The sequence below is a fragment of the Tripterygium wilfordii genome, chromosome 13 (genome assembly GCF_013401445.1).
Source record: "Tripterygium wilfordii isolate XIE 37 chromosome 13, ASM1340144v1, whole genome shotgun sequence".
Classification (NCBI taxonomy): domain Eukaryota; kingdom Viridiplantae; phylum Streptophyta; class Magnoliopsida; order Celastrales; family Celastraceae; genus Tripterygium; species Tripterygium wilfordii.
Genome location: NC_052244.1, coordinates 10,963,401 through 10,985,316, shown reverse-complemented (window position 1 = coordinate 10,985,316; position 21,916 = coordinate 10,963,401). Strand labels below are relative to the sequence as shown.

At 35.7% G+C, this 21,916-nt stretch overlaps 1 protein-coding gene across 1 annotated transcript; it reads right to left on the bottom strand.

Annotated features, from left to right (window-relative positions):
• Positions 1 to 803: 803 nt before the first annotated feature.
• On the bottom strand, positions 804 to 20,373 carry LOC120013232 (MAP3K epsilon protein kinase 1-like). Its single transcript, XM_038864973.1, has 24 exons — positions 20,070 to 20,373; positions 19,187 to 19,321; positions 17,865 to 17,885; positions 17,359 to 17,432; positions 17,153 to 17,243; positions 16,987 to 17,070; positions 15,877 to 15,978; positions 15,210 to 15,341; positions 14,649 to 14,720; positions 13,418 to 13,521; positions 13,130 to 13,244; positions 12,654 to 13,052; positions 10,686 to 11,018; positions 10,548 to 10,592; positions 8,358 to 8,537; positions 8,159 to 8,242; positions 7,087 to 7,178; positions 6,914 to 6,997; positions 5,411 to 6,297; positions 4,615 to 5,003; positions 4,381 to 4,515; positions 2,908 to 3,314; positions 2,261 to 2,375; positions 804 to 1,162 (listed from the first exon to the last, which is right to left on the bottom strand). The coding sequence occupies exons 1-24, from the start codon at positions 20,127 to 20,129 to the stop codon at positions 986 to 988; spliced, it is 4,317 nt and encodes a 1,438-aa protein (XP_038720901.1). The 5' UTR covers positions 20,130 to 20,373; the 3' UTR covers positions 804 to 985.
• Between the last annotated feature and the right edge of the window lie 1,543 nt (positions 20,374 to 21,916).

Below are 21,916 nucleotides of genomic sequence, written 5' to 3'. Positions count from 1 at the left end.
ACTATTAAAGTGGTATGTATCTGCAGTGATCCACAACCTCTAGCAGATCACTCTCCGCTAGCTCTAGTGGATCACTGTAGCAAAACTTATCTTTACATGATCTGCTAGAGTGAATTTTTCCCTCTTTTTTGGCTTCCATCTTGTAAAGATTTGACGCTCTTTAAATTTTTTTGCAAAAACATAAAATAACTTCAATTAAAATCCCAATATGCGTAAAAGGTAACATAACAAGAGCTAGAAATATTCTACTAAAGAACAGAATGGGAAAAAAAAAAAAAATCCTAAAAGCAATCGTCACCAGAACTTCCCCACAAATACCAATTAACCAGCCACTTGTGCACAATTTCATCCTCAACCACACAACTCTGCATCATCCCCAATCTACCCAACTGAACAGTTAAAAAGTGATCACCAATAACATTTATATCAGATCATCAATATTCATTGACAGATCTTCAATGTGGGTACTGTAGTATTGCTCTTTGCCAAATAGATTATGTACACTTGTGTACAAATAATTTATGCATGATTATCATTTTCCAATACAAAACCAATAGTTCAAAAAACTTGGGAAATGAAATAAACAAAAAAAAAAAAAAATTGTGTTAGAAGCAGCAGAAACCACCACAAAAAGCAATCGCAAGACAAAGAAGTACGGGGTATAACTCCAAATTCTAAACCCTAAACAATCAAATAAAAGGAATTAGTTGTAGGCCACCAAATTTTGTTGCTGCCACATCCTTCACTTGGCAAAAAAAAAACAAGTGAAGCAAACTGTATAAACCCCAATCAAAAAAGCGAAAAAATAGAAACAACATATCTGGCAAAACTTGAGAATTTCTTCCAAAAGAATTACATATGCATTCTTTACCCCTTCTTGTTTGGGCTGTCTTTTTGCCTTCTCTTTTGTGGCGGGGGAGTTTCAACAGAAAAGCATATACAGTTATACACACACCGTGTAAAGAAGAATTTTTAACACATCAATTTACAGAACAGTATTGATGTGGAGTGCTTTAAGGAGCGAAGTAGCCATTTGTTTAACCAACACTTGGCCTCCAGACCGTTGCCCATCCCTGCGTTCTTCAATTAAACACTGAAGTTTCTGAGGCAAATCATTTTCTACTATCAACTGCTTTGGTCTAGGATGGTGCTCATAAACAGCCTGCCATAACAAATTTTAACCAGAACACGTCTTAATAACTATGCACGGCAAAAAGAAAAGATTTTACCCAACTTTCAATTCGGAATTAAGTAAAATATGGCATGGACAATAATATACGATTAAAAATATCTTAAAAAGTGACAATAAAGCAAACAACAAGCAGAATATGTTTTCCAAATACGTTTAAAAAAACTTGTTTGACATAGAAGACTAACCAAAGTGATCAATCATAGCCCAGAAGACAAACCCAAATCAGTGCAATGAACTTGGTGATTTTTTTTGTCTTATGAATACGTTATGGAGTAATACTCTTAATTTTTTGAGAGAGGGGAAATAGAACTTTGCACCTTGTGCAAATGTATGGAAGTTGCTACCACTAGGTCACAATCACCCTTTTTAATGAATTTGGTGATTTAACAGTATCTTCAAGCAGCAGATGAAATGGGATAATAATTATAATAAGAAGACATGGGTGGGAGACACGCTGACTCCACATAATAATTTGAAATGTTGACCTGTATACTCCGTTTACAACCATGAGAAGTAAAGACAGAATGAATAAATACAGAAGCCCCTCATTCTTCGGAGATTTTTGGCGGAGAAAAAAAGACCTTATAATAAAATTCGTAATCATATATATTACAGGCAGTCAGGAAGAAAATGAGAAAAAGCTTCTCTTTCTCTTGTGCAACTCCCAGATTATATAGACTCCTAAACCTACCCAGCACTTCGTATGTGTGCACGCAAGAGAAAGAGAGACGGAGATGGAGCAGAAACAGCAAGAGTAAAGAACATTTTCCCACAACATAACAACCAGCAATTCCAAAGAACTAGTTAAACTTCTACCGTTCTAGGTCAAAAACACTTAGAAAGCTGCTTCCGAAATGAAAAAACTTGGGTGACCTGAAGAAGTTTCTCAACCATTGAAATGTCAGCATCAATCAATGATATTATTCCAAGGAGTTTAATAACATTGACCAAATATTAAATCGTAATTACTGGTTTGCAATACTGCATCATAGTTTCCAGATGAAATACAAAAAAAGTACAGCAAACAAATAAAGACAACAGAAATCCAAGATGAACCCGATCTCTCACCTTAATAAGCTTCAGCAAATTAAGACGAGCTATAGCGTCCTGATGGTCTAGCCTTGAGATGAGTAATGGTGTCAACCCATTAACAGCGAGAGTTGTGTTTATCCGAGATGATTTCCTACATACCAAAGATTCAGAAAAGAAAAAAAGAAGAAGAGAAAACAACAAGTTGACAAAGTAACAAGTTTAAACTGAAAGTGAAATACTACTGAGCAGTACAAAGAATCCCAAGAATAGTACCTAGAAGCCAGTACATTAAACAAAAATGAGACGATGATTACCTGTTCTCTAGATCATATAAATGATAGATTACAGCATATCAAAGGGTATCTAAACAATGCATCAGTTGACAAGTTTTCTAAAGAAAACACAGATTTATTAGATGGGAACCAGTAGGTTGCAAGAAGGCTGGGTTTCTGATGTAGAGTAAAAGGCGAGAACGATATAGGGTAACAAGCGAGAACAACAATCATACTCAAAATTAGAGGTCTCAGTTCTTCTTATATACCCAGTAATTGGCATATGACCATCATTGCAGAGATCAACCAGTACACTGATTCTAACATAAACCTACACTTTTTTTTGGTAAGTTAATGTAAACCTACACCCTGCATAGAGAAAGATATAAAGGGAGATGAGAAGGTACATACGTAATAATTTTCAGGAATGGCTCCAATATATGCACAAAATGTTGTTCGGGACAGCACTGGAAAAACTTCACTAATTTCAGAACTGCATCCTTCTTCAGCAAAGCTTGTTCCACTTTGCGGTGGTCATTGTCATGAGCCAAACAAATTGCAATTGAATCCAATGCTGTCACAGACCAAATCTCATCATCAAGCAGGCTCAAGTACACATCCAGACCACCATGAGCCCTTAATTGCTCTCTTGAATTACGTGATGCATGAGCCATGTCACACAGTAGAGGCAATGCATATTGTTTCAATGGAGAATCTGACATAATAAAATTCATCAAGTGTGGTATAATTCCATTTTCAGCTGCTTGTTCTTGTCTTCTCTTATTAATCTTGCATAGATTAAATAGCGCATTGAGGGCCTTCAGAGCACAAAAATTACACAAAAATATCAGAATTTAGCCACAGAAAAGAACTACAGAAAATAAATGAAATGAAATATTATTGGTAAAAGATCAACTATTCAGCACATTCTAGCAGGATCTACCGTAGCTTTTGCGGTACTGCTATCATGTACATATGTTTTTATGTGAAACAAAGGAAAATTCTAACACAATACAGTGGATAATGGTAAAACGAAAGTTTCCAAAGAGCAGAGTGGCTGTTATATCCTCTATGCCACAATACTTTTCTTTTCCACCAGAAGGTTAAAAAATGGCTCTGCCATCAATTGAATGGTCTAAAAATGCTTAAAATTGAATACTGTTCAGAAAAAACTACTCATTAATGAATAGAAAAAAAAATTACAGTGTCAATAAGATTGATAGAACATATTACAAAACTAAAGAAGAACATTTTAAGGAGGAAAAAAAGGTTTATTAAATTCACATCAGTTTAAGAGTAGTGTATGTCAACAGAATATTATAAATGCAGACAACGTTGTTTTAGAGTTATTCCAGCAAATGAACATATCTGAACAAAACAAGAACTGAAATTAATTTCAGCACAAACTTCAAAAGAATACAGTATATCAAAGGACTTACAAGTTACAACACTTAGTATATCAAAAGACGTCATCAACAAGTAGTCCTAATCAGTTTAGTAAGTCGGAAAATAAGTCAATAAAGTTATCACAAAGAGAAAAGGTAATAATAAATCATAACAGGGAATCTACACAAACAGAAAAGTATCCACAGTAAATCAGGATCTAGAAAAAGTACACTCAAACCAGCCATACATTTTCTAATAAACATAATCAAATGCTCAAACAAGAAAAACCAAACATAGAACACATCAAGAGAATGTGACTATGCAATAATTTTGTTTATTCATATGCAAAAATTCTGGAATATGCTCGTTGATTCAGGGGATTCAACTTACGGATCTCTCCCCAACAGGAAGAAAGAGGCATTAACCAAGCCATGTGGCTAGGAGTAGGTGGCCATGCAATATACAGTTACTTAAAGCAGGTAAGCTGTGAAGGCTGACCTCAGTATGTATTTGGGATATAAGAGGCCCATCTTTGAGTTCAAGGTTTGGGATAAGATATTTAATTGCATCTGCACGCTGAAGATTCTCCAAGCAGTTTGGATCGGTTGACAAATGATTTATACACTTTAGTATCTGTAAATTGATAAGAAGCAACAACATTAGAAAGAAGTAAAGAACAGTGACTTCTAATAAGATTTGGATAAACTCAGCAAAAAAGATTCCCCAACATACCTTGAATAGAATAGGGGGTTCTATTCTATTGAACATCTGGAAAAGCCGGCTAAGTAAGCTTTGGCTACACATGTAGGATTTTACAGTTGTATCTGCTTGAGCGAATTCGAGTAGAAGATCAGCTACTTTTTCCAAGTATTCCCTGGCAACATCTGCATTCATTGTTGCTACCATGTGCGAAAGTAATCCCGACGATGTGGCACTCCCTGGTCTGGCATTCAGCACACCTGAACCAGAGAGCACCCCTGACGCTGTTTGTGATGCAATACCAGATGTGGATGCAGCAGCATCACTAGGGGCCAGTGGTCCAACCTTCTTACTTACTGTTTTGCGTGAAATTCTGGATGCAGAATCAAAATGTCCATTTTCCCTTCCACGTCCAGATACCTCTGTGCAATCATAAAATGATTTTTCATTAACCTCAAGAAAAATACAACACAAATACAGAATGGCGACAAGAAATTAGAAAACATTGTCGAAACCGGTTTTTTCTTAGGTAAGGAGCCAAAACAGTAACAATGGATTCAGAATCCTCAAGGAAATTGGATCTAAAGTCTGCAATGTTCAAATCAATAAACCATATGATGGACTACAGAGAGAGAGATGCATCATAAGTTGAATGGTGCAAAGCAATTAGGGAAAAGAGATCCAAATAATAGAAACACAATCATGAAGACACAGGTTCCAAGAAAATTTTTATCCTGACAGCAAACAAAATTGATCAGAAAATAAGGCAACATATATTAACACTTCCACCGATTCCAGAAAGAATATAATGGGGCAGCATTCAAAATACCTGCAAATTCTGCCATCAGAAAGTCCAATTCACCATTGGTTTTCTTTCCATTAGATGCATGGAGTAAAGGCAATATAGTTTCATGCCTCTCCATCCCTGGTAGCTGGCGTACATATTCGAGTTGCCCAGACAAATGCCGAGAAGGGGGTTCCTTTTCCAACAAGCTTAAAAGAGGTCGGACCTGTTCAGGTTGGGTGGCTATTGAAGTAGGAAAACCATTTGATGCACCTTCTGTCATTTTTGGTGATCTATCTATAGATGTCCTGCTACCAGAGTTAGGGACTCGCTGCAATCTAAGGTCAACTTCCGCTCGGGAAGGGTCACTTTTCCAACGATCTACAATATCCCGCTCTTTAAACGCAGTGGCTGACAGATCCTTGGTTCCTAAATTCACAGTCTGGTCCAAACGTGATGGGTCTGGAACTTCTGTGGTTGCTAAAGTTTCTAACATTGCATTGCTAGATTGAGATCTATCAGTGTCCAAGGGAAGATGTTGGGACTCTGTTTGATTGGCATCCAACCTTTGCAAACTTGAAGTTGAAGCCCGTGAAGGTTCTAGCATACCACTTGGATCAACAATTCCATTCCTGACTTTACGAACATCAGACTGATCGGATGCAGAAAGAGCCGTCTCATTCTGAACGAAAATAGGATGGTTGGAATCCAGTTGACCTGAACGTGGTTGTTGGACAGGACAGTCAACAGAAAATCCATCACCAACTGATACTGAAGCTAATCGAGTGGCCTCATTCAAGCTATAAAGCGTATTTATAAGCCTAAGCAATATCCCATTCTTTGCAGCTATTCGACAAAAATCATTTCTCGGGGTTGATCCCTGAAGCTTAAAGACTTGCCACATGCCGTCAATTGCAAGGTGAACCATTTCCCTGGATGTGAAAATTGAATCGTTGCACAAGTTAATGAAAGGAAAGTGAGGATATCATAGAAACAACACAAAATGATATTAGAGATGAGCCTCTAAATGATGCGCCAAAAGGACAGGCTAACCACTGAAGGTGGCGCTACATATGTTAAAGTTTCTCACAAACATTTACTTTAGTTGAGAAACATAATAATACAAGACCTGATTAAGAATTGCCTTTTAATGCCAGATTCACAATCATGTCCTTTGGTACTGAATACTCATAATTTAAAGTGTCTGCTCCTAATTTTCATGTTGATAGAAATATGTCACGTTCACTCGTAAAAGCTAGCCGCTTTCTGTTTCTACAAAGTTATGAAGATCTACAACATCTACTATCTGCCACAACGTTTCAAGTATTCAAACATCTCGACATATTTCTCTTTTCATGACAATTAAGGGAAGCCTATCAATACATGTAAGAAAATTTTCCTTTTTTAACTCAAGCTTAATACAGCTATGATTTATCTTTTGGCGGACTTTTGCCTGTATGGCCAACCAAAATGACACACGAGGAATTTTTTCACACCCTTAGGCCTTAACAATAAAATGTCCCATTCATTGATCAGAGAACTACAAACCTGTACTTTGCATAATCAGCCTCCAGAAAGCCAACCAAGACAGGTATTCCACGGCATGCGATGAACATCTGTAACGTCGAGGAGCTGCATGGAAGAATACACCTTTTTCAGTCCAAAACCTTTATTTTGCTATTGGGAGTGAGGAAAGGTAACATATGGAACAAACTCTAAACCTAGACTGGCAAAGCTGCTGCAAAAAATTAGCTGCCTCCATGCGAACTTCACGGGGACGATCCGGTACCGCAAAGCTCATCACCACAGGAATCTGTCATGTAACTTGGAAATAAACAAAACTATATAGAACATAAATTATAATCATGTTCCCAAGTCATGGGCACTTCAATAGAAATGTACGCTGGTGGTGCCAGATAAGAATTCAGTCGCTTTTACGAGGATTTCCTGTGTTGAATATTCCTTAGGACTATACAGCTATGGGTATGTAATTGTTTCCTTAAGCCGAAGGAACATCAACTGTAGGAAAGGAGTATTATAAAAAATATAAAAATACGAAGTGTTAAGATTTGTTACTTTGACATTCAACCCAATAAGTGAACTTTGTTGGGTAGGGCATTCATATCAAGTATACATATTCTAACACAATAACACTCCCCCTCAAGTGTGAGCCGGACAATCCAACGGCCCAACACATGCACAACAAATGAGGCCCAACACTAGGGCTACTCTCACACATGGCCCTCACTTGGGGCAACATACACACACAAAGACCCACACTTGGGGCAACAATAAATGGGGATTTAAATTGTGGAAGTTAAGGTTTGAACTCAAGACCTTTCGCTCTGAAACCATGTTAAGATTTGTTACTTTACCATTCAACCCAATAAGTTAACTTATTGGGTTGGCATTTCACATCATTTGACATATTCGAACACAAGAAAAAAAAAAGACAAAACATGCTACTTGATGACCAAAAGAAAAAAGCACATCCATGCAAGCATAAATCAACCAGTGTACTAAAGAAAAAAAGAAGACAGAGTTCTGCCCAGTATTCCCACGTTTGTCAAATATGAGGCAAAAACAAAAGTTGACCTACTTTACAACCTAATAGTTGAAAATAGAGCTTTCCTCCAGGAATGAATCGTCTAATAATTAGGATGACTTTTCTCAGAGTAACATATAGTAATGCAATAAGCAAGTGAAAGAGAAGAATATAGCAGTCACCACAGAATGTTAACCATTCTTCAACGTTATAAAACAAAAAGGAAAAAAATTACACATAAAACTTACCAAGCCAACAAGACAAGCATTTTCCTGGAAATCAGTGTTATCTTTTACGAGGTTATTTATAAGTTGAATCACAGAACACATGACCTGCATTACAAATATTTCTATTCTCATAATTTGCTGTTGAAATGCTTCATGATAAAGCTAATAATGATGTAAGCAATTTACTTGTAAGGAAAAAAAGACCTATTGAATGACTTACACGTGTTTTAGGAACCTCAAGCAATTCCATTAGAGGAAGCAAACCATGCTGGGTAATGAAAACCATTTTCTGTTCAGAGCGCTGGTTAAAGATAGCAATTAGCTTTTGACATGCAGACACGATAGTATCCTCTGATTCCTCGGGTCTTAGTGAACCAACCAACCTGCTGAATTCAACTGCCTAACAAGCAAAAACAAAGTAATGCTATGAGTTTTCCATGTTAATAACAACACCAATAAATTCATAGGCTCTAACTAACCACTCTAACATCATTCCCAAAGTTACTTTCCATAATCTGTTTAATCCATATAATAGACACTGGGACATCAACACATTTAAAGGAATGAATTAAAGAAGACATTATGAAGTACAAATATTCCTTAGCAGTTTTGGGTTTCAGTACATCATTAAGGCCTGAGAAGAAAAAAAGAAAGAAATCAAACAAAAACTAGCGAAAGAAGTGAAAAAAACCCCATAGATTAAGATCTCCAGTAAGAAATAAATATAGCAAGCAAAGAAAGGAGAAAGCACATGGTTGACTAATTAAAAAAACTGCTTCCGGTATTTGCTAGAACGGTCCATAACATGGTACCGGATTTTCTTAAAATCGTCTGCAGATACCAGAATGGACATGCAGCATCTACTTGACTGATAATGTATAATTATCAGAATACTAGTGCATTGTAGCAAGAAGATCTTATCCTTGAGTTCCAGCTGAATAATTTACCACATTTAATAAAGTTCATTTTGCCACTAGATATCAAGGAAAAGCATTCTCCACAACTTTTGCGTAACACTAGGGATATTGATCACCATTCAGTTAAAAAAATCCTCCTCCCTCTGAAGTCTGAATCTTCTGGGCATTCGACTAGTTCATTTTCTACAAAGACATGGATATTGATCATATACCATAGTGGTCTTTTATGCAAACAACTTTAGATAAATGATTTCAACGAAATATGATGTTTAAGGTTTTTTCCAATAGGGCTACACAGAAAAATAATGATTTAACTTTCTTCACAGTGAAAATAATGACATCCCAGAATGGAGAGACTGACGATTAAAACTCATAAAAGTGGCTATGGTGTTGCAACTTGCAAGGCAATAAGGGGGACACCTATGAACGAACTCCTAAAGCACATGGTAGACACATAATAAAAGAGCGCAAAACCTACCTTCTCTTCCCTTAAACAATTATAAGAACATGGCAGCCCATTATTTTCCATTGCTTCGATGAATAAGATACCAGAGTCCCCAATGTTCAAGAAGATCAAGTTGTCCCATTCAGATATTAAATGAGTAAAATTTTGCATAGGATCTCCAAGAGAGTGCCAAACCATTTAGAAAGAGCAAATCATGACCAAGACAAAAAGATATATATATATATATATATATATATGAAAACTAAGGTAATCTATTGCTTTAAAAGATGAAGTTTGTCTCTTGAGATCATTATACAATTAGTAAAGGAAAAACTACATTTCTTTGCAGTTGTCCAGACGAGAAAAATGTCTAAGATCTAGTTTTTCACAAATTCAAAGCAGAGCCACAAAAAAGTGTGTCAAACATAAATATGGCTACGCGGTATTCCAGTCCGGGTATGGGTCTGTATGATTCATGCAAGGAAGGAACCGAAGCATCATGGCAACAGAAAGAGTGACTAAAGCTTGTTTAGACATTTTGTTTTTGCAAATTAGAAGTAGGTCACTTGTAATTATTGTCAATAAGGCCTAGAGATTAGGATACGAAAAAGAACAGCATGTAGATTTCATTTCAGTTGAAAGGAGATGGGCAAAGAAAACCATATATCAAGCATATGGACAATTTTCTCACATCACAACAGTTTTTACACACAACTGTAGCTAACAGCTAAAACATAGAACTCGTATGACTTAACGTGAGTGAGGCAGCTTTAGAGTGAATTTGCAATCACCCTCGAAGAATATTCAAAAAGGAATTACGACACCATCAAATCCATGTGTGGAACAAAGCAAAATACCATAAGTCTAAAAACAACTTAATGAGTTTGAAAATCCATTATTCTCAACAAGCATCAAATGAATTTCTGAAGGAAAAAGCAAATAACAATCACAATATATATCACAAGTCCAAATCCAATATCCATACAATGACAAAAAATGAATCCCTAAAGATTGCTGACCATAAAAAAGGAGAAGAAAGCCTTGTTACCTGCAGAGGAAATAGGCTTTCTGCAGGCATTTTTTCATCAAAAACCTGTTAAACAGAGCAAATTCTCTTACAGATCAATGTTAAGAACAGCAAACAAATATGCAAATCACAATTTAGACACATCATCTATTAACATACCAAACCATCAATATCAATCACATCATCCTTCAGAACACCCATCATTAGCCGCAACAAATTGCCACCATCATTTGTTTTACCCATTTCATTCTCCATTTGCTTTTGGGCAATTGTAGCCCTCAACTTTGTAGCTAAATCATTTTTGTCAGCTTCAGCAGCATTAGCATTGGCTTGGTTGACGTTTGATGTTGTTGCAGAAGTTGAAGCTTCAGCTGCTCGATTGCCTAGGTTCTTACCTGACAGACGAAACAAGTCATCCAGCAAAGAATCTCCAGGAGTGTCACTGAATCTACTCAACCCATTTCCTCCCAAGGTCATTGTTTCCTTTGCAGTCTTCAAAGATAGACTCGCGTAAATCATTACTCAGTGATGAATAAAAATCAACCACCATAAAGTAACAGAAGAAGTACCATAACCAAAAAGTACCGGGAAAATACAAAAATAGGGTAAGACGGATAGAAAAAATCTAAATGTAATTTTAGTCCAAATAATTGTCATCACCGAAAGATTGCAGTCGAAGTTTATAAAAAAAAAAAATTCACATAGAACTGGTGTATTGTGCAGAATTTTCACAAAAGTGTAAAACTATCAAGAAAACAATATTGCAACTCTGCTTTTCGCAGGCTACCAAGGCCAGAAACTGCAATCTGCTCAAAGTCACTGAAAATTATACAAGCAGGCATTTCACTCTAGCAAAATCCTTCACCTTAATATCACTTTCATGTGTACAACAAGGACAGCAAAACACAGTTGAGTGTCATGCTCCATACAAGATTCTAAATTCATTAAAATCTGACACTTTTATCAGGGATTTAAGATTTGCGAGGGTATAGAGTTTTAAATCTTTAATGGAATAACACACTTTAGTCATCATATTTCCGTATGCTATGCCTTCCACCTTCTAAAACGAAAGTTTATTTCCATAAATCCAATTAACTCACTCTATTTTGAAAACTTCTAGAAAGTAATTTTGCTCTTACATATACGTGTATACCTGTTTAGCATAGGTCCCCCGGCAATTTGCTACCTCTCATACATGAATTACATATATAAGCTTCCAAAAAAGCCAGCATTTAAAAGAGAAATCAACAAGAGTCCCAGGAAAACACCTAATTCACAACACAGTTTGAAGAAAAAGCTTTACCCCACCCTTTGAATGGAGAATTAAAAAAAATCTTTACATGTTCTCAATTGATAAATGAAAACACAACAATGCACAATATAAGAGAATGTCGAGATGCACATAGTCATGTCATGATAATTTTACGTAACTTTCACTTAAGCAATTGGCAATTAAACTCCTAGTAGCACAAAAAGATGGATGCAGGCAACATCACACACATGTGCATTGTGCAAAGATGCAACAACAGAATAACATAAAGAATACAAGTGAATAATCTCCAAAATTCGAACACACAAACATTTCACCACATATCAACAGAATGCAAGATACAAACCACTCATCAATGAGGAGCATATCTAAACAACCTTCATAACTATAACCTTCGACTGACACCGTTGTCAAGAGGTCCATAAACCTCCACTAAAAGAACCTATTAGTGGACGGAGAGGGGCCCAATATAAAACACTTCATAAGTCCTTAACAAAGTAATGTGACTCTTAAGTCTTAACACTCCCCCACATGTGTGGGTTGGACATTTGAAGGGCCCAACATGGGATGCCTACCCAACGGCCAACACCTGGACAACCTAACATCAAGACCCTGGTAAGGCCTGATCCAATACCATGTCAAGAGGCCCATACACCTCCACAAAAGGACCTACTAGTGGAGGGAGAGAGGCCCAAACATAAAAAAATAAAAAATAAAAAAAACTTCACAAGTCCTTAGCCAAGCTATGTGAAACCCTTAACGACGGTAACACAAAGTAAAAAAAACACGTGGATCTTTAGACATAACCAAAATAAAATGTTAGGCAAGAGATTGTAAGAAACGAATAGTAGTCTCACCTTTTGAAGGCTTTCGTCTTCAATTCTTGTTCCGAAACCAAATGATCCGCTATTTTCTATAGAACTTCCTTTTCCCCCATGCTTTCCAGCAACCTTATTCCTTCCGGCATCAGAAGATTCCACCTCACCATTCATAAGAACTTCAACCTGATCACCTCTGTGCGTTGCCTTTTGAAGCTCAGTCTGATCATGAGAAGCCACAACTTCATTGTCAGATATACTAGAACCAGCATGTAAAGACAACTTTTTATGGATAGCCAAGGTGGGAACTTGATCCGACTGAAGATCAGTTTCTAAATTATTGGTATTTTCCTCAGTAACATCACCATTAGAAACTTGATCCTTATTAGACTCGATCACATCAGCAACCTTTGTTGACAATAAGTTTGTGTTCGAATCCTGAAAATGGAGATATCCAAGTAAGTAGAGCAACGCAAAGACTTCTGAGTTATAAAGTGACAGTAATATCATCTTACTGTTCCGAAATTCAAGGGAGATCCTTCAGCTTTCTCCATTTGATGGCTTCCACCAGTGCTCTGGTTATCTCCATTTGAGGTTTCTTCATCCAGAGGAACATCTTCCTCTATGTTTCTGCCAAATAGATTCAAAAGAAAAGGAAATGCATCTTCTAAATCACTTATACTACAATCTTAAAAGGAACCATGTCAGGCAGCTAACAGAAAATGCCTCAAAGAAACATTTTATGTAGAATTACCTGACGACAAAAACCCAAATAAGAAACTGACACATTTCATAATATATACCTTAGAGTTCCACTATGCCGAAGAGGAGACTGCAAAGCACGCCTACAATTTTGTATCCACGGGTGAGACAGCAGAGTTTTTGCATCAGGCCTCTGCCTAGCATCCTGATATATGGAACTCATAATATGACAGTATGTACAGAACAACATTAATGACTAAAGTACACATCACATGTAACTTTAGGGCCAGGCAAGTATATTTTGACCACTTAGCTAGTGTCCCTGAATTTCCATTCCATAAAAACTTTTTTTCCCATCTTTTTCACTCTTCAATGGCCTCAAGATTCTGGAAATAAGATAAGGGTTACAGTGGCATCTACAAAACGAAAATGGTCACAACGGAGTTAACCTTTTTTCCACAAAATTATGCAGATTACCAATTAAGGGCCATTATGAATTGCAAAACAATGTTTCGGTTCCAAAAATTATTTTTGGCCACTTCCACATTTTCTACAGTTTTCCACGAGGTACTATTCCACTTTACTATTAAAAACCAACGTTGTGTACAGTTTCCAAAGAAAATTGAATTCTCAGCTTCTAAAGAGTAACATGTAATATATTGGCATGTGTAAAAATGGTTTCTGAAGGAATTAACCTGTTCTTAGAAAATGTTAAAATGATTTCTGGAGGAATTAACCTGTTCCTTTATTATTACAGACAGATTAGCTATTTGCCTCTAAAATCGGATGGAATTCACCTGTCTACAATACCTCATGAAAAACCAGTATGATCAGGCACACCAAACTGCATAATTCTCATCAGGTGTCAACAAGGTTATCTAATCACGCCTAAACATCTAACTCACAGCCCACACTGAACACAATGACTTGAGTATTTGACTAATCTCTCACAATACTTCCCTACAGAAGCTTCGCATGGGTTGTTCTAAAGCATGAGACAGAAGGATGCATCAAAAGCAAAATAAAATACTTATACCTCCTTGTCTGTGTTTAATTCCATGCAAATGAAAATTCGAAGCTATGTAGGAAAGATAAATAATGAAGAATAAAGAACTAAAAAGGTTTGGTTGTTTTCTAGACTTTAATCACATCGCCTTCATAAATATTATAACATAAATTCATTTCCATCCACCTTGACCTTCGTTTGGAACTTACATAGAGGAGCTTGTGAGACGACAATTATCATATAAAGTTAAATTCAATCATAAATACTTCCTTGTTTTTGCTGAATACCATAGGCATACAGCATTCAAAAGAACCGATCCAAATTACCTTCTGGAAGCACTGGCGCAGGAAATCGGTAATGTCTGGAGATAAGCTGTCAGGTAGTGGAGGATGCAAATCCTGAATAAATCGGAAATAATTTTTGAAATCACCACAATCATGGAAGCCCTTATGACAAACGTTGGGGTAATCTAGATAAAGAGGCAATGTTAAAAAGAAAAAAAAAATCATCACGGTCATCTAGAATTTTTATAACATAAATTCTCAAAATAATCCCAATTGTATTCAACAGACCAACAATTTGCAAGAAATAAAACATAGGGCGGTTCTAATTATTCAAGAAGACCCCTCAGGAAAAAAAAAAGTAGGTTAAACATTGAGCAACACAAGCAAGAGATAATGGTGAAATTTTTTCAAAACAGAATTGTAGGATCTGTAAGAGACACTCCTCTTCATCGGAAAAATTCCAGAAGTTCTAGCAATAAAAAGAAATCGGCAAACAGCAAGCAACATAAGCAATAAATAATGGTGGAAAGAAATCAAAATAACTTGGTAAAATTTACAATAGGCATTGCTCTTTAGTGGTAACAGAGAAGAATGTGAGCAAACCTGAACAATACGAAAGAGAGCTGGCATAGGTTGAAGATCATAATAAGGAGGCACACACGTCAGAAGTTCGATCACTGTGCACCCAACACTCCAAATGTCAGAAGCAGCACAAACCCCAGACAATTCGATAACCTGAAAATCAGTTTCATACACATAAGGCCTAGCGGATACCAGACAAAATGCATCATAAACATCTCCCACATATCATATTTCCAGTAATGTTAATTGTTTTTACGCATATCTTAGTCAGTTAGTCATTCACGCATGATCCATGCCCAGGCAATGGAGGTATGCAACAGTAAAAAGATGAAGAAGAGGAGCAGCAGCAGCAGTAACAACAACAAAAATAATACAATCACGATGCAAGTGAAAACTTATTGAAAAATTTAGACATGAGACATCAACGATCCAAACCAGTACATAACAACGATAAATATGTATTTGCTTTCAACAACCAAAATAAAGCACTGTAAATCAACACTCCAGTGATAGGACACTACCTAAATCTATGTTTCAACTTTCAACCATTCAGTATTATTTGAAAGATCTTGCATAAACAAAAACGCCAAAAATGATTGGTCCACCTCACACTAATGATATTTGTCCAAACAAAATTATAAAAACAAAAATTAGCAACTCCACCGACAAACAATTATGAAAGAATTACCTCTGGTGCCATCCAGTATGGTGTCCCAACAACTGAATGAGTATTAACATCAGCCTCATTTAATTTTGTCGCAACACCAAAATCAGCAAGTTTTACGAGACCCTGAAAACAAATTCAACCAGCTATTTCATGGAAACCAGCCAAAAGAAAACCCTTGATGCACAAATTAAAACAACCACCTGACTAGATTAAAAAGGAAAATTGATCATGCTGAAATATATGATGCTGTTCAAACAAGCTAAGATACACACGAGCAAATGATAGTAGAGATTATTTTTTCCTGATAGATAATAAGCAATTTCATTTAATGATGTAAGCGAGAAAGCAAGAAACAGCAGAAAAAAAAGGATAAGAACATGTTTTAATAATGCTGCACTAGGAAAAAAAATTATGTCGAGGTAGAAAAAAAGGATAAGGAAATGTTTTAATAATGTTGCACTAGGTAAATATTCTTTGACGAGCCAAAAAACTAAAGTTTAAACAACAATGTTTTTTACGCTGATGTTACTTTAAGTTGTTGAAGCATCTCCTGTTAATATCCTTCCAAATAGTCCATCACACATTTTGAACAGCTGCCATTCCAAGTTTTCCTCTCGCTTTTGGTTGGGCAACCAGAGTTACAGTAAACTAGAAGGTTTTCTACGTACTCTGGCATGTCCCAGCTGATCCCTATGATAGTTTATCATAGTTCCAAGCCCACTGGCCAGTGAATTAAGGGATGATGAACATCTTCCCCGCTCTTCTTGCTAGAATGCCAGCTAACACCAGCTAACATGAACCAGTCCCCTTCATATTAGAGTGTCACTTGTGACTTGTGAGAGTAGTTTCACAAGCTACAAGCCAGCTAAATATTTACAAAGGATGGCAATGGAAATCTCTTAATTCAGTTGGAATAGAGGGATTTAAATTTAAATTTTTGGTTTGGAAGTCCTACAAGGGCTTGGATGCGATCCTAAAGTAGAAATCTATGTTTTTTATAACTTAAACCCCTACCGAAAATTTTAACCAGGAAGATTCCAATTCTCACACACCTGCTAACACCAAAAAAATGATTTGAAAAATCAAGATTAAAAAGAAAAGGAAAGAAAGAAAAAAACACTACTAGAATACCTCTTTGGTTGTCAGAATGTTTGCACCTTTGATATCCCTATGGATGACACCTTGTTCATGCAGATAAACCAAGCCCTCCAAAACCTGCATCATAATTCATAAGTAATTAGCATGACCTAACAAAAGTAAGCCCTTGAACAAAGCAGGGGAAAAAAAATTATCATACCTGAGATATGTACACAGCGACCAATGATTCTGGAAAAGGACCAAACTTATTCGGTTTTATTATATTTGCAAGTGAACCATTCTCCACATACCTACAGGATAAATTTACAGAGAAAAAAGAGAGTAATCAAAGCATAGTTCCATGATGCACCAAAGCCAAATTTCTCCTTGTGAAACGATATAGTGAAATGATATAAGTTCACTCACTCTAGAATAATGTGAAGGTGAGTTCTTGTCTTCAGTGATCCAAGATACTTCACAATATTTTTGTGGTTCAAATTCTGCATCCAAATGGGAAAAATAATGTATTTAAAGTCACGATAGTATTCCAAAGTTGTATAAGTTTATTGACATAAACAGTCAAGAGGGTTGTCAAATAATAGCACATTAAACAATCGCAGGGCGACAACAAGAAGGTACAATCAATATTTGATCAGTAAATTCCATCTCAATTATTATGTATAGCCTGTTAATTTTGTTAAAAATTCCAAGTTAACCACTTTCCAGGGGCAGAAATTATAAATTCCAAATTGGGAAATGATCGAACATGGATGGACAAGGGCAGCCATAGCCCAACAACAGTATAACAATGTTATCTTATCTCAAAGAACTCCCTGATTAAGATATAACCCAACTCCAGGTAAAGCATCAGCTAAGTACATCAACAACATAAAATGAAAACAAAATGGAAATGCAGAAATGGAAAGGGCTACCTTCAATAAGTCAATTTCTTGCTGAAATGTTAAGCATCCCACCAAAGAGCACGTATGCAAAAGGGAAATAGACATTGGTCAGTCAAGCTTATACAGTCAAGTAAAAAATCATTCTTATAAGATAGTATTTGTACAAAATGAGTATGTATGTGTATGCAAAAGGGAACCAGTAATTGGTAAGTCAACACTTACACTGTCAAGTAAAAATAGATTCTTTTTTCAATGAAAGCAGAACACATTTTTATAAGATAGTATTCCTAGAAACCTAAGACACACTAGTACGGCTACCACTGCAAGGCACCCGCACTGAGTGCGTTTGGGGTGCAGGTGCACCGCGATTCGTATAGGGTGCGCGCCCAAGACAGAGTAAGATTGGAATTTACTAAAGGAAGTACTAGTGATAGTAATTACATACAAATAAATAGATGGAACTTCCATTTTATGGGGTTTACCAACTTCCGAAGTAGTTACTCTTAATTTCTTATCATTCTGAGAGTAAGCATAAGGTTGGATTGTTGAAATTGTTAAAAAGTTAATTTCTCTGATCAATCCTTTTTTGTGACTCTGTCTCCGGTTGCACCTCCTTAAGGCCTTAATAAGTCTTCTTTGCATTCCAAAAATAATCGTTTCACAACTCAATCCCCACACTAAAACCCTAATTCAGCTTGGTTTTTCACCCATTTTCACTAAATATCCATATATCCCGATACTCTACATAACTCTACCTGACTAACCCAATCTAAAATCAAAAGAATAAGTCGTGAGAATTAGAACTTCAACAGACCAATAAAAACTCAATAAAAAGGAAAACATAAAAGAAAAAGAACTAACCATAACAAGAGGTTCTCCAGGATCATAACCTTAAGTTCATCAACTAAGGGTCCTATCCCCTAAATAATCTAACCTTCCACTTTTCCCCCACACATTCTACATGAGACAAAGCAGTAATTCTCGAAGCAATAATTCAACTTCAAGTCCAATGGTTCATCATATGTCTTTGCTATTCCAATAAGTACTCCAATAACGCTTAACTTAAACGAACACATAAATAATTCAATATTGAGTTACACACCTTCACTTAAACTAAAAGCATAGTCATCAACACTATTTAAATAGAGGTTAAAATAGCCTCATGGATTAATATTTTCTTACATATGTGAAATATCATCTCACATAATTTTTAGATGCTGTTTTTTATATTATTATATCTCACTATTAGGAGACAGCAATATAAAGGTGTTTCCATGATTCAAGTGATAAAAGATCATAAAATTAAACTAAGATGAGAGTAAAACAAAATTAAAAAGATGTTAAAACCGAACCATGATGACATTGAGGTCCTCTTGAGCAATATTCTCCAATGACACTTGTTTAATCGCAACAAAATCTCCATTCTCCAAATCCAAGCCTTTGTAAACTCGACCATATGCCCCTTTACCAATCTCATCTCCAAGCATCTACAACAAGTTATCGTGTGTAAATTTATAAAATAAATAAATAAATAAACTCAAGTAAGTCACTTAAACAATAATGTCTGTACTTCTTGCTACTTGGAACTAGGAAATGAGGTATTTGGGGAAAAACAAAAGCTGTCGGACTTGTATTTCTTTTTTTTTCTTTTTTTAAAGCAAGACCGGGAGTTAAACATCCATTAACACAACCCTAAACCAATAACAAGGGTTACTTAAATATTTTGAGGATGATGAGAATGATATAAGATTCTGCATGCCAGTATCTATTTTCTTTCTTCGTAAAAAGGCAAGACTTCACACATAACCAACAAAATAAACAGAAGCAGCATAGTGTGGTGAGCGCTCAGGGTTTTCCATCTGCTACTCAGTTTCCTGGGTGGGAAAATGTATAAACAAACAAATACACTTTAACTCAGTTCAGCATACTGTCTCATTTTTCATTCAAAAACAATAGGACAAGAAAGTATGAACTCGAAATTTTAGTCCACCTTCCCCTTTTTCTGTCTAACATTCCTTCATCTGCTGAGCTAAGAACCCACAAACCAAACTGAAACCCAATTCCAGTAAGAATTCCCGCAATAGCAAAGAAAACACGAAAGCAGGAATAATACAAGTAATATAAAACAGAAAGGGAAATCTCCAATTCCTCTTTTATTTCCTTCAATTTTCAAGACAACCAAACAGAAGTACAAGAAAATACATAATTCCTAGAACAGAGAAAGATTGGGCTCACGTATTTGTTGTCGAGAGTCTTGGATTTGTGAAAGTGAGAAGATGTCATTTGGCGAGACATTTCTCCTTCTCCTTGAAAAGCCAATGACTGGCTCTCTCCTCGTCCTCGAGCAAGAGAAAACCTACAATAATTCCATTCCGAAGAAACTGACACCGAAACTGTGATTTAGGGCTTGCAATCGGCCGGAACGAGGCCAGGGCTCCGACAAGAGGCGAAGGGGAAAATAAAAAGAAAAAAAAAAGGATATAAAGAGAAAGCGCACTCCAGCTCAGATTACGATGGAAACCATTTTTTGAGGACACACACAGGTCCCTCCAGATGTGGAGTATATGATATAACCCGTTAATTACATACTGTAAGTATTACTACTTTTACTAATATTAATGACGTATTAGAGTCCCCACATGTTTCATGTGCTTTTTTTGGTTTTTTTTCTTAAAAAAAAGAAGCACCTTCGAAATTTGTACCTTAAAAATCTTGAACAAGAGCAATTTTACCCTTTTTTTTAGAGGAAGAGCTGCATATTTAAAAACACAAGAAAAGTTTGTTGACTCACCAAACACATCACTAATTTACTAACTCTACATTACTCTTTGATAAGTTTACACCATATATTTATAAGTCTACACACAAATTTATAGTAAAAATATCAAATTACCCTTATTTTATACAATATTAGAAATATTAGTGTTAAATTTACAAACATTCAAACTTCAAGTCTCCTATGTATTCAAAAAAAAAACTTAAAGTCTCTTACCGATTTCCCCATATTGGGACTCCAGCTGCCACCAATTTTTCACACCTGAATCTACGTCCAAAATCATGCAAGTAGACGACAAAAAATTTATCATTATCAACGTCAAAAAACTTTAGAGGAAAAGTAAAGTCTTGTGAATTCACTTTTAAATATTTCTATATCTAATGAAATATCTCAAATTGAACATGTGGGTTTGTCGATTTCTGTATATAGCATGAGTGAGCGTGTAGTTGTTAAACATTGGGCGATTTCTGATTAGAATATGGTTGAAACAAAAATCGACACACCATGTCTGTTTATAGGGTTATAAAACGATAACATCGTGTTGTTTATCTGTTAAAAAAACAACACCATCCATCTTTTTAATTCGTAAAAAACGACAGCTGCTGTCCATTTGTAATCTCTCCATCGGTAAGGTCGTGTTGTTTTGTTGTTTTTCTAAAAGAAAAACGACATACCGTATTTTTTTTCGAAATAAAAACAACAAGACCGTGTTGTTTTTCATCCAAAAAAACGACATGTGATGTTTTTATTTCAGAAAAATGACATCTTGTTATTGTTTTTTTCCCTTTGGAAAATTATAGTGTAAACTTAGTGGTTTCTAATTAAATATGTAAAAATTATTTATTTTAAATTCGGAAGCACCATAATTTATGCATCCATAATGTGTCAATAACTAAGTGGCGTGGAAAAAGTTTGGGGACCATTTAAAGTTAGCATGCCACCTAGATTATGGACACCAAAATTATGGACACATATAATTTTTGGTTTTAAATTTTTAGTTTAAGAGTTAATATGTCATTGTATACAAAGATATTTATGTAAACTATAAAAATTTTAAAAATTGTGTAAAGATATTATATTAGTGGTGTATAGATAAAATTTTATTTCACCAAAACACAAGAAAAATTTACCGTGGAACGACTCAATTAATTCGATGATCAATTTGCAATGTTTGATTCGTAAGGAACTGAGTTGTAACATGACCTATTTATAAAAGAGGTGACCCTTGATGGATTCGAGAATTTTGACATTTGGATACTGTAGAAAAAGTTTTTAAAATGGAAAGTTTAAAATATGAAGCAATTTG